Source organism: Eucalyptus grandis, chromosome 2, assembly GCF_016545825.1.
Source record: "Eucalyptus grandis isolate ANBG69807.140 chromosome 2, ASM1654582v1, whole genome shotgun sequence".
NCBI classification, from domain to species: Eukaryota; Viridiplantae; Streptophyta; class Magnoliopsida; order Myrtales; family Myrtaceae; genus Eucalyptus; species Eucalyptus grandis.
In genome coordinates, this window is record NC_052613.1 from 3,272,064 (window position 1) to 3,285,838 (window position 13,775).

At 44.4% G+C, this 13,775-nt stretch overlaps 2 protein-coding genes across 2 annotated transcripts; both read left to right on the forward strand.

Moving 5' to 3' along the window:
• Positions 1–844: 844 nt before the first annotated feature.
• On the forward strand, positions 845–3,469 carry ISU1 (iron-sulfur cluster assembly protein 1-like). Its single transcript, NM_001302712.1, is given in 3 exon segments — positions 845–1,197; positions 2,576–2,630; positions 3,110–3,469. Coding segments are annotated over 3 exon segments (540 nt in total). The 5' UTR covers positions 845–881; the 3' UTR covers positions 3,279–3,469.
• A 1,153-nt stretch (positions 3,470–4,622) lies between these two features.
• Positions 4,623–6,491, forward strand: LOC104418101. Its single transcript, XM_010029331.3, has 2 exons — positions 4,623–5,026; positions 5,246–6,491. The coding sequence occupies exon 2, from the start codon at positions 5,279–5,281 to the stop codon at positions 6,452–6,454; it is 1,176 nt and encodes a 391-aa protein (XP_010027633.2). The 5' UTR covers positions 4,623–5,026; positions 5,246–5,278; the 3' UTR covers positions 6,455–6,491.
• Positions 6,492–13,775: the final 7,284 nt, after the last annotated feature.

Consider the following 13,775-nt stretch of genomic DNA (forward strand, 5'->3'; position numbering starts at 1 on the left):
TAAAAATTCTAAGATTTTTTTTTCCTTTTCCTTTTTCTGTATCTTCTTCTTCCTCCTCTAGTTGATTGTTGGGCCCTAGCAATGGTTAGCGATCGGCAAGAGACGAAGTCAACAACCTTGCTGGCCTCAAGGGAGCCCAGTTAGCCCCTAGCAAGGTCGTCGGGCTTAGCAATGGCCAGTGACTAAGTGACTAGTGACTGGCTAGAGGAGGAAGTAGAAGAAAAGAAAAATAAAATAAAATGGCTTGGTTTCAGAATTGTTCATTGGAACAAAAAAGTAACCTTTTTCTATTTTTTTTTATTTCATTTCAAGTCTATCCCCTGACCATTAATCTATTCTCAGGAATTTAAAAAATTAGTCGACGTTACGAATGAATTTTTGTTATTTTTTTTTCTTTCGAAGAATAAGAGAATAGAACTAGCCAAATATTAGCCGGTTACCAAATAGGGCCGCGGCCATTGTACAAAGTTCCGGGTATGGTCTTATTTTCTTCTTCTGGGCCGAACGATTACGGGGTTACTGGCACGAACGCCGGCTCATCACCGAAGCCCAAGCCCAACCGCCCGCCAACCCTAGCAGTTGACTTTGCGCTGATGGTGACCGTTGGATGTGAATACCTCAGAAAACGACGCCCTCGCCCATCAACGCTGGAGATCGAAGATACTAAATACACGTCGACGCAGGCCCGCAAAACCCGGACGAAGAAGAGCCGCGAGAAGCGTCTCCCTCCTCATCTCCTGCCTCCACGTGTCCTCCTCCGAGGCCTCATCTTCCCCCAAACCCTAGCAATCCGATCGATCTTCTGCACGCGATCCTTCGTCGAAGCTCGCGAACAGGAACTCCAAAATTCAGGCCGTTTCTCGAAGATTTCCCGCGCGATAATGCTGAGGCTCGGCGTGAAGAAGCTCGCGGGGCTGGCCGGCGCCGCCGCGGGGCCGGCGGCGGGGACGGGGCCGGCGCGGGTGGTGCCGCCGCTGCGGCTGTACCACGAGCGGGTGGTGGACCACTACAACAACCCGAGGAACGTCGGGTCGTTCGACAAGAACGACCCGGCGGTCGGGACGGGGCTGGTCGGGGCGCCGGCGTGCGGCGACGTGATGAAGCTGCAGATCAAGGTCGACGAGGAGACCGGGAAGATCGTGGACGCGCGATTCAAGACGTTCGGCTGCGGTTCCGCCATCGCGTCTTCCTCCGTCGGTGCGTATTCCCCCCGAAAAAAAAAAATAAAAATTGAAAGCTATTCGCCTGGTTTTCGCCTTGTGTGGGGTGATGTGTATCGCTGGATTGGTTTAGCCTGATAAAGGCGAAATCTTGGGGTTCTTCTTGGATGTCTTTTAGTTGAATTTCGAGCTTAGCGAGGTGATTGGGAGTGGGCTGCGACTTGCGTGGTTTCCACGAAAGTTGGAGACCCTGCGTATGAGGTTTCCTTGTTGGCGGACTGAAAGATGTGTGAATTCTTGTATTGTATCTTGCAGTCATCCTGTTGATTGTGACTGTTAGCGTGTTGGGTAGGGAATGGTATGTATGTCTTATAATGCGATCTATTGGCCTGAGTTCTACTTTTACTTGGTGATCGACTTTGAATCCACCGGATGCGTTGTTTTAGTTGCGGGGATAAAACGTTGGCATACTGTTTGTATTCGGTTGCGTCAGTGTTGTGTAGGCCGAACCCAAACTGTGTGTGGCGATATTGTGATGTAATAACTGCCAGGGATGCTGGTCTAAGTTGCTTGTTTTCTGATTTTCTGCCTTTCTTGTCAATTCTCGTCCATTCTCGTTTGTTGGACGTTTATGTGAGATGCTTTCTTGAAGAGGGTCGGACTACTTTGTTCATTTCATCGGTCAGTGTTCTTTCTTGTTTTGAATCTTTGTCCTCCGCTGATGTAAGGCAGGGTTCTGTCTGAAATCTTGTGGATGGGACAGTTAAAGAAATCATGCGAGTTGGCTTGTTCTTTTAAGTAGAAGTTGTAATAAAACACCGCAGGAGTATGCTTTGCTTGAGTTAGATCTTCACTTGGACCTGCTGGCGGTTGAGCATAGAGATGCACTTCTTCATTCATAAATAATTATTATTAATGAGAATCTTAGATTGCATTTGTTGGTTGAATCTATCTTTAGAAGATCTGAGTCCAAATGTAAGGTCTTACATTGTGAAGTTGCCAGATGTGTCTGTAAACTGTAAGGTAGCCTGTGGCTGATATGGAGTGTCAGCAGGACCTCCTTTGGTTTTCTTCTGTTTTCTTAGTCCATTCCTGGGATGATGATGAGGTTACCCTTTCTAACAGCAGTATGAAATTTTCCTGCCATATGTTGTTGAAGGATGATTTCTAAAGTTGCTTAATTAAGGGGCTTCAGTGGAAGCTCTATCTCTGTTTCCTTGTGTGATGTTTGCAATGAAGCAGGGGTCAATTTCAGTATAGCGCTTTATTGAATTATAGATTCTGCATATAGCTGCAAGATGAGGCTTTGCTTTTTCCCTAGTATGCTTTCATAATAGTAATTGTCCAATACTCTCATAGAATTTTGGAAATTGCTCCACTTTTTACTAATTTCTTATTCTAATTGCTTGTTCCAGCGACTGAATGGGTGAAAGGGAAGCAGATGGAGGAAGTTTTATCCATTAAAAACACGTAAGCTCTGTTTAATTGGTGAATACTTTTGTAATTTTTCTCTCCACTGATTTTGTAAGCCTGCCGCTACTTGTGGTCAGATTTATCAGTAATTTTTCAGAAGTCCTTCTCATTTGTATTCTAGTGCAGAAAGCAAAACATGGTTAATAGTTTGATACTGCTTGTCAACAGCTGTCTTCTTTCACATTGTACTGCTGAGCGAGGCCCACATGTACAGGATTGAGAATTCTGTATTTCCTGAATATTAGGAAGACATATTCTCATGTTTGTCATGGGCCGTTTTGGCACTTGGATTAAGAATAAATGTTTCATTGAATTTACTAGGTTTTTTCATTGACATGCTTTTCGGCTTCGATAAATTTGTGCCGACTTGTTCTAACGTTGCGAAGGAGTGAAATCATTCTTATGTTGTGGTTCTTGATGTATTCCTTTTACGTTTTTCCTGGATGTGGTTCATAATTAATTGATGCCTCTCACAGGGAAATTGCAAAGCACCTCTCTCTTCCACCTGTTAAGTTACACTGCAGCATGCTTGCCGAGGATGCAATAAAGGCAGCCGTAAAAGATTATGAAGCTAAACGTGCTAAGTTGGATGGAAGCAGTGATAGTGCTAAGGATGCACCTCTCGAGAAGGCGGCTGATGCCTGAATCTGTCCATGGAATGATGATGATGATACCTCTGGGAAGGCGGCTGATTGCTGAAGCTGTCCATGAATGATGATGACGGTCTATACAGAATCGTATCTCGTGGCTTGAAGCTGTAATAATGGACTTGGAAAATGTAAAGAATACTTTTTTTCTGAGAACAGAAGCCTTTATAGTTGATATTACCTAAGGCATGACACGTTTTTGGCTGATTGTTCGCGGATCTGTTGATTGGAAGGCTAGGTTTCATTTCAAGGCGTCGGTCTCTGATTAGTGATCTTCCATTTTTGACTTTCGAAGTTGCCAAGGTGGCCTGAGTTTAAGCCGCCGTGTGTTCCAATGGTTGTCTGGAATTCTAAGGTTTCATTGTATGAGCGATCTTCGGAGGGAAAGGTGCGTGTTAGCCGACGGGCCCGAGGCATTCGGTGAGGTGTTGAACGGTGGATTGTACTCACTTGCTATTGTGGACTATTCCTATCTGTATGTGGTCGTCCGGTTTTTCAGTAACTCTTTCAGTTTATGTCGATCTCTGAATTTAGAGTAGAGTCGGGAATCATTTGGCACTGCAACGTACGATGAAGGTTTTTTTGCCCAAGAGTAAGAATCGAGCTCAAACCGTGGTGGTCGTTCTGCTGTATCGGACTGTTCATGAGAAAGTAACCTTCTCGATATCGACGAGATGCATGGCCTTCGTGGATCGGACCATCTCTCACTTGGGCCTGTCTATATACTTAGGCTTTCTGTAAACAAGGGTCGGGACGAAACTTGGCGATGTAGGATGATAAGCTATAGTGCTCGCGTTTGAACTCGGAACCGCATGTGATTATTTTGTTCCGTGCCTTTAGCGTGGGGTTGCAAGTACCATGCTTTCAGCGTGAATCAAGAGAAGGTTGGCTCTGCCCCCCTTTCCCTAAGCTTCCCTAATCATCAGGACGATTAGTTGGGTATTCTTTCTCCCATATTGGAAAATTGGTAGATGGTTAGAAGTGTTGCATCAAAAACGTGCATTCTCTTGCCATAATCTCTCACACTACGTACTGTACACGATTGTAACGTTGTTCAATGGAAATTATTAAAGCAATTGTGCATGTAAATGGGAAATTTTTTATATCATACACACAAAAATTAGCAACTCTTCTAACATAGACCATATCGCCCGGGGAAGAATTCCATCAACTTTTACTCATCCCCAGAAGAAAAGAAAAGAAAAAGGAGGAGAAAAATGTTCCAACAACAACGGCTCCGATTTTATAAAGAGACAAGGGTGTAAGTATGGCAGGAGCAGAAGCTTCACATCTTTCCATACACACACACTTCACTCCGGACCCGCTTCTCGTCATCCGGTCAGGCCCTCACAGAAATCACATGTCTCCGCTTCCCCTCGTCTCTACTTCGTCTACAGTGGTCTCTTTACAACTCCCCCCACTTAAATGCCGTATCCTCTCTCTCTACTACTCTCTCTCTCTCTCTCTCAAAAGCCGAAACGATGCGGAGGCCACGACGACGACGCACAGAGGGCTAGGCAGACACACCACCAACTTTCCCTTTTCTTGGAGTCCTCTCCTGCTGTCGCATTTCCTCGATCGTCTCCTCCTCCTCCTCCTCGTTTCGACGCTCCATCTTCGCAAAGATTCGACCTTTTCTCTGCGCCGTATCGAGGGTGATCGCTGGAATTCGTGGGGAAGCTCCGGTTCCGGCTCCGGCTCCGGCTCGGTCCGATGTCTGTGTCCCCCAGTCTTCTGTTTTTCCAGGTATTTTTGTGTTCTTGTCCTCTCTCTCTCTCCCTTTGAGTTTCCCTTTTCTTGTTTGTGTTTTTTTTTTTTTAATGTTTTTTTGACTTTTGCGTTCTGGGTTGTGCCTTGCACCTGTCAAGGGCTGGTTTTTTTCTTTCCAGTGATTTGGTGGGTCGTCTGAGACGGGCTTTTCTTTCATGGGTTTCGTTCTGATAATGGCTTTGCTCTTTCTTTCAGCTGTAGGAGTGTGTTTGGAAAGTTTTTCTTCTGATGGAAGACCCGAAAGCACCCGTGGCTGAATGCCCTCGTGTCGAAACCCTAGGAGAATCCACTACTGCAGAGCATCGTCCGTTCAGTTCCAGTGAAGACGGTGGTGGTGGGTCTTGCTTGCGTGTCGATTCTCTGAAGGAAAATGGTAATGATCTCCAGCCTCAGGATAATGGTGATGGTGCAGCTGTTGATTCTGTGGCGACGGATGCTGAAGTTGGGAATGCGAACGTTAGCTGCGGTGTTAAAGGAAGTGAAGCTGTAGATGAGAAATGTGGCGACTTGGCCTTTCGTTCTGAGGTTCTGGTCGAAGAGGCTGGTAGAAATACTGATATTGTTGATGGCGGTGATGTTGTGGAGAGCGCTATCGGAGCAGCAGCTCAGGATGTTGAAAGAGAGAGCACTATTGCTGTTGGTGCAGGGGTTAGTTCGGGCATCGTTGAAGATACGATAGTTGGCAATCTAGAAAATTGCAATGCTGGTGGCAACACGGAAGACATTTTGGCAACTGTTGAGGTCGGGGGTGGAAATGTGAGCTCGAGCGGTGATAGGGGCGAGGAGCTTGATAATGATGTGGTGGCCCTAGACGGAGGAATGGAACCTGATGAAGCACCTGCTTTGATTGGAGACAATACATCTGAGAAGATGAAACTAACTGGCAACGGTATATCGATTTTTGTGGAATTTCCTGGACCAGCAAGTGGAGCAATTCAGGATCGTGTTCTTGAAGGTGGCCATCATTTGGGCATCAAAGAAGAGCAGGAGAGAACGCCTTATCAGGTGATGGATAGGATGCCAGATAATAAGGACAGCGTCAGCTTTGCTGTAGGCGATGTTGTATGGGTGAAAACTAAAAGTCAATCATGGTGGCCAGGAAAGATTCTAGATCCTTTAGATGTGCCGAAACATGGTATGGAAACATTGGGAGTTGATGAGAGGGAGTGTCTACTTGTTGGGTACTTGGGAAGTGGTCACGTTTCTTGGTGCCTCCGGTCTCACTTGAAGTCTTTTCATAGCAACTTTGAGCAGATGCTGAAACAAAATAAGTCCAGAAGCTTCATCAGTGCTGTCGAAAAGGCTGTGGATGAATTTGGCACCCGTGTGAGGCTGAAGCTCTCGTGCACATGCTTTCTACCAGAAGATGAAGAAGGGGCTGTAAAGCCTGAAGAAGGGCTGTAAAGCCTGAAGAAGGGGCAAAGGTCTCTGTTTTGGAGGAACTCAGTGAAGTTTCGAGCGGTTTATTTGAAGCCGAGAAATTTCTCCATCATCTAAAATGCGTTGCCCTTGCTACTTCTGTGCCTAGCATGCTTGAACTTAAAGTTGTGATGAATTACTTATCTGCCTTCTACTGTTCAACTGGGCATCACCACATGCCTATGCAACTTCTCCGTCCAACGACAGACACCGAGGATGATGCTGAGGACTTAAGGGGTAAAAATTTCTCAGGTGAAGATGGATTAAAGACGAAAAAGAAGCGTAAGGCTTGGGGTTCTGCTCAGGAACATGTAAGGGATACAGTTGAAGATGTTAGTGCCGATAAACTGGATCCTCTATCAGAAGAAGAGGCTGGAGGAAATAGTGACTATGGGTCCAAGGAAGATAATGAGAAGGGGCTCGAGTCGAGAGCACGAAGGAAGAGCAAGTACTTGTCGTATCCCTATGTAAACTGGGGAAACAAAGAAGCTTCTGCAGAAATAGGAGACCATGGCTCCTTGAATGGTTCTCATGAAGGGGTCGTGGTGGATGCATGTGGTATTGAGTTCGCTGGTTCTCCTTCATTTGTCAAGTCTACTGGTAAGATATTCCCGAGCAAATGGTTTAAAAGGTTTGCTTCTAATAGTCATGTCTCCATTCCAGAGTCATTAAGCATTTCATCAGCTGAGTTCTTGGCGGAGCTTTATTCTGCGGCATTGGGATGTACACATCCTAATGAAAGTAACGACTTTGACTCGATTGGGTGGTTTGCCTATAGATTTAGAAGTTCAACTTATCGTGATCAGGCCGTATATGAAAAGTGTGTTAAAGACATTGCTGATCACAAAGAGGGATTTGCTCCTAGCCCTCACTCTGCTGGTAACTCTGAGCTGAAGGGGAGAGGGAAGAGAGGAAAGGCTGGAAAAGGGAATTCAGATACTGGAGCTAGCCTCAAACAGCAAATGGGTGGAAGGATCAAAACAAAGTCTCTCTCTGGCTTGTCAGATGTGAATATTACCTTTGCTACCACTAGCAGCTCACCCTTGAAGGATTCTCTGGAGATGACCCCTCTCATGACGAATGGAAGTTTTAAAAGAGAAAAGGCAGGAAAGGCAGGAAAGAAAAGAACATCGACTCCTTTGGATTTGGGGACCAAACAATTGCATGGCTTACTGGATTTGAATAATGATGGTGCCATACTGAAACCTCGAGGCGAACACACTCTGGTTATGGGCATTACTCCTGGAACTGAGCCAAAGAAAAGGAGGAGGAGGAGGAGAAACCAGGATGAAGTAGCTTCCGCACAATCTGCGTCTCTCACTAAAACTACTGCAGGCTTGCTGACAGTTCCTGATGATATTGCACACCAGTCTGTGCCTGCTGCTATTGGATCTGCATCTGTTGATGGCAAGAAAGCACGAAAGAAGAGAAAGAGAAAGGAGAAAGATGCGGAATTATATTCTAGTATACCTGATTTAAACGGAACTCAGGTTATTCCGGGCTCATCAGGAAAAGATTTTCAGCAAACAAGCTCACTCCTGCCAGCAGTTAAAATGAAGCAGAAGAGGAGAAGAATAAAAGAAGGATCCGGCAATCAGCGTCAGGTTAACAGGCTCGCTACTGGAAGACTGCTAGATAGAATCAGCCCAGGGACAAATCAAGAAGCCCAAGGAGCTGCTCTTATTTTGACTTTTGCTGTCGGAAGTCCTGTTCCTACAAGGGATGTTTTAATCGACACATTCTCCCGGTTTGGGCCTCTAAAGGAATTTGAAACCCAGCTGTTGAAAGATTCTAATATAGCTCAGGTGGTCTTTGCTAAGAGCACAGATGCCAATGAAGCATGTAGGAGCTTGGAGAAGAGCAACCCATTTGGCTCAGCTCTTATGAAATACCAAGTTCATTGCTTCGACCCTCCAAGCGTCCCGTCTGGATCGAGCACTCTGCCTGGTGAGGCACCGCCTCTCAACTTCATAAAGCATAATTTGGAGATGATGACGTCGATGCTGGAGAACTCAGGAGACAATCTCTCCCCCGAGACCAAAGCAAAGCTGGAGGTAGATATCAAAAGCCTTCTGAGCAAGGTCAGCAATATGGTCGGTTCTTCTTCGAAGTAGTAGTTATAGGCATCTGCTTGTCTAGGCTGTTTAAAAATTTGGTAGGTGTTGAGGTTAATTTATTAGTCTCAAATTAGCTAGGATGCTCGTTTTCTGAATCAACTGTGACATGATAGTCTTATCTCAGGAATGAGAAACCTTTTGTAGTTTATGGCTTCTCTACGGTCCGGCTATCCATGATTATCTTACCTAACTATTTCATTACAGCGGATTGTCCTTTGTTTCTGATCTCAAGAAACCAAACCAAATAGCACGGGGTTCACAAATCAGTGCCATGGCCAATACTCCATGCATAAAATATCTGCACCAAACCGCATATGCTTAATTTGGTTTACTTTTTCAATCAGAACCAAGTAAAGACGATCCCAGGTAGCGGAACTTACAAATTTTTTCTCTTGCTAAGGATGAAAATTTCATGGCTTTTGATGTAAAAGTATCTGCATCTGTTTCTGGATGGATTACAAATTTTTTACTACCGCCTGCGGTGGCTCAGTTGGATAAGTGCTCCTGTGATCCTTTGCGAGAGGAGAGGAGTTCGAATCCCACTGGCTGCACGGGATCTTAAGTGCGACGTCGGGGTGGTGGGTCCTTCACTAGCGTCGCCCCAGGGTTTATCCCCGGGCCTGTCGGGCTGTCCGTGTTGGTACGGTGCGTGGGTTCCTGGGTCATCAAAAAAAAAAAAGTTTACGGCTTTTGATGTAAAAGTGTCTGCATCTGTTTCTGGATGAGTAAATTTGTAGGCTAACATCAGAAAATTCTCTGGTACTTACCTCTCTTTATACTGTAATTGATGAATGTTTGTGAGTATAAGGATGTTTTTATATATCATCTTTAAAGCATTTGTTTAGTAATCAAACTAGGGAAATTTATATTTTGAAAATAGGGTTCGGTTTTATAGCGTAGTACCTTAAAGCAATTTGGGAGGGCCTTTGACATTAAGGTTCCCTTCCTAGAAAGCCAGCCATTTTTCAGGAAAATGACAATATTTTTTTGTGTTTGGCCGAAATTTGAAGTATAACCGTAGTGAATTAAGACAAGTAATTGGTTGATGTTGATTATATCAACCAATGACATGTATTGGATTTTCTGGTAAGGAAGTAAGTTTTAAATTCCTTTCTCTTTTGGAGTCAGTCAGTTCAATGCTTGAAAGGGCAAGGTTTAGCTACGGCTAATACAGCTGTGTTAAGGCTACTCCCGACGGTGTCCCGCGTTCATGGGCCTTTTGCATCGCCCTCATGCGAGTTTATCCCATAAACAAGTGTTGAGGAAGCCAACTCTAATGCAGCCCAACCAGCTCCAGTGCCCGGGGTACGCGCTACGCAGAGGCCGAGACCGGCATGCCTAATGCCCATGCTCGAGTTCCCGGGAAATGTCCATGTTCCCATGCTAGGGACATGTCCATGCTCCAGTTCCCCGCGACCAGACACAGAACCTACCTGGCTCCCATTCTAGGGACATGTCCATGCTCAAGTTCCTGGCGACCAGGCACATGGCCTGGCTCCCATGCTAGGGACCCCAGTAGCGTGAGTCGTGTCGTCCCTTGAGGCTAAGCTCGAGACCCATGTGCTTAGACCCAGGTCCAGTGCTTGGCCCGAGACCTTAGTGCTGGGACCTGGATTCTTGACGGCTAGGCTGGGGCTTTTGAAGACGGGCATGGGAACCCGATGTTCAAGCCCTCATTCTCAGAGGCTGAGCTTGGGACCTTGGCACCCGTTATTGGGTCCTCTGGAGCCTGAGCTTGCACTCACTATGCCTAAGCTTAAGTTCCTGGCGCTCAAGCTCGGATCCCTAATGCCTGAATTTGAAACCTAGGGCTACACCCGAGATATTTTTTTTTGTCAAATGTGTTTCACAGCCAAAAAATAAGAATTTGAAAGAAAAGCAGTAAAGTTCATTTTTCGGTTAAACGATCACAATACTAAGATCTTTCTATTTTTTTTTTTTTTTTTGGGGGAATTGGATAATGTGTCAAGGCTTTTACTTTTCATCGATTGGAGATTCTTCCTTTTGAGGTCCGCATATGGGTGATGGAGGGACATATTCTTGAGATGCTGCTGCTCGGACCGCACTTAAATCTCTCCCATGTTTTATTCTTATTTCGCTTGTTAACATCAAAAATATTTTGTCCAAAGTTCACTTTTATGTATTTTAAAAGAAATGTTGGAACCTATTTTTAGGGGACTGGTTCGGTTTCAAGTTTAGTACAATGAAACTGGCCACTAATTTTCTGCATGTTTCCATCCGGAGATCTTATTATCTAAATAAATTCAAAACTCAAGACAAATACTATAGTTCCATCTGGATATATTTATTGTCCAATTTGATGCTCTTATTTTCTCGGTAACAATGAACTAAACCCCCAATTTTTGGAAGAAATAAAAATAATAAAACTATATATGTAATTGGTGCGGTCTAATTCCTCCTTGGAAGTGGGAACAGGGGGAACTGGATCGCTTGGATAGCGTTCCACTTTTAGGAGCCAAACCAGCACTCTGGAAAAGTGGACCCGAGTGGTTGTTTTGGTTCAATTTGGGTGGTCTGTTTTGCACATTTCTTTTCATTTTCCTTTTAAAAAAATAGTATTTTATCCATTAAACGTTCTCATTTGCTGTTGCCCTCATCCGCGCCATACTGGCCGCCACATCTGATAACGTGTGGTCACTGAGCTACTATACCTAACCACTAGGCCGTTGCCATGGTCGCCTTCGCCGCGCCAGATCGCTGCACAACCGAGACGCCGGTTGCCTCGACCTTTGCCAAAGCGGTCAACCGCAGTATCAGAAGTCAGGCCATGCCACGGTGCCTTGGGTTTGTCCTCGCCACTCCGGCTCATCACCGTCCCTATTCTTCTTGCCGTTTTCGAAGTCACCGGTCGAGGTGCCGTTAAAACCAGACCTGTGACCTCAATGCCAATGCCCGCTGTTTGGTTCACTATTGTGAATTAGGCTCGCTATCCCCGCCACCCTCGCTGCCTGGCCGAATCGAACTGATCCGTCATCGGGCTAATTGTGCTGTGCATCTCATCATTGCAGCATTGCCGTCCGTCGTTGCACAGCTTCGGCATCACCATGGCCTTTGTTATGGAAACTAATCGTATTTTAGATTTGTATTTCATGTGCATATAACATATTCGCATTAAAAGGTAAAACTTCCCTTTGCTACAAGGTTATTGATAAGATATTTTCAAATGGCGTTTGCATATTATTGGAGGAACCATTTAGATTGAAAGCCATGGTGTTGATTTTCTTATCACATTTGCATATGATATATATCATGTTAGACGAATTAGAATTTCCCATGCATAGGTATTTTAAAAAACATTTAGGTTGTCTAGGTTGCATGTATATTTACGTACCTCATTTGCATGTCAAATAGGAGAAATCAAATCTTGTATATCAATAGCTTGAGATTGCATCTTCATAGAGAATCACATTAAACTTCCTAGGCAAAGGTGGCCCTCGCAAGCCCAAGCCCAGGCATCCTTAGCCCAAGGTCGGTGAGGGCGGCCCTTGCTTGAGGCCAATGACCTCCATCAATTAAAGGTGTCAACGGTTTGGTTCAGTTCAATTTTTTAAAAAATCCAACCGAACTGAACCGTTAAAAAAATCTTCCGAAATCACTTCGATTCAATTCGATTTTTCAGTTTTTAGATTTTAGCTTTTGATTTTTGGCCTTTTTTTTCGTTGTTTTTTTCTGTTCAACTCAAAATAATCTAAATTTAATATGTTAATGCACTTCAAACTTAGAGATTTTGCAATTTAGGTCATATACTTCCCTTTTCTAAGGATTGGCCAAATAATGATAGAATACACGGCCATTGAGGAGAGAATAGAAGGGGGAAACCGGGGGCTTCTCTTCGTTCTTCTGAAAAAAACCTACACAAAAACGAAAGAGAAGAGAAAGCTTCAGAGGGAAAAGTCAAAAGGAAAAGCTGTACAGCAGCAACTGCAGAGAAGAAGGGACGTGAAGGACAGGCCAGCGGAAGGAAAAAGCGGAGTACAGTTCATCTTCTTCCCCCACACTCGCTGCCCGCGTCCGTCCGCCGTTTGCAAGCCCAGCACAGGCGGCCTGGCGGCCGGTCACCGCCGCTCCGCCGGTCTCGCCCGCGACGTGCAGCCCTGTCGCCCCGATCGCCTCCGCCACTGCCCGCTCAGCCGTGCCGGAACGCTCGCCGCCTCCGAGCCTCTCCGCCTGCAACCTGACGCCAGCAGATCCCGGGCCGGTCACCCCTCACCCGCGAGCTTGCACCGCCAGAGGAGAAGGAAGTCGGGAGAGAATAAAACCGAATTTTTAACGGTTTGATTTTATTTGTGATTCGATTCGGTTCGGTTAACGGATAAAAATTGAATTAATAAAAAAATATTAATTTTTAATGAGAATTCAATTTAAAATCGAACCCAACTGAACCGAATTGAATTCGGTTCCTACACCCCTGCCGCCAACCATTGACAAGGCCTAAAGAAAAGAAAAAGAAAAAGAAAAAAGAGAAGAGAAAACAGTAAAATAAAAGAAAAAGAAAAGAAATAAAAAGAAGAAAAAAAGGAAAGAAAGAAAGAAATATTATTATAAAAAATTGTTTATATTAATATTAGTGTTGTCTGTGCCACATGGGATGTCGGTATATACGTCAATAATTTTCATTCAAAATTGGCTAGATTGAGTTAACTAATAAAATGTGAAAATATTTAAAATTGAATTGAATTTTTCCTCATTTCAAAGTGGATTTAATCCTTTTTATTTTATTTTGGAAAATTTCATGATTTTTTTGGCTTTCCCTTTACCGCTCACTTGTTCCTTCGTCAAGCCTTCACGTTTAATTGTTGCCCGAGATGGCTTGGATTATCATCTTCCCCGTTCTTTTATTCTTTTAAACTATTTAATTTGTCAGTGCTTTAAATGCATTAATCACACGCATGGACTCAAAGATACATGTTAAGAAAACAAAAATCTACCAACATTGCATGTTAAAGCTTTCCTTAAAAGAGAAAAAAGTACCAACTCATAGGCATTAATTCGATTAGCACAATTAAATCCTCTCATTACCTAAATTATCTAGCTCAAGGCATGACGTTTGCTCCATACATTAGTTGCGAACTTGAGACAATAATAAATTAATGATGATTGGACTCAAAAGAGGATCATATTCACTTTCTAGAGGTTCAAGATTTCTTTTAATTCGACGTCGCATCAAC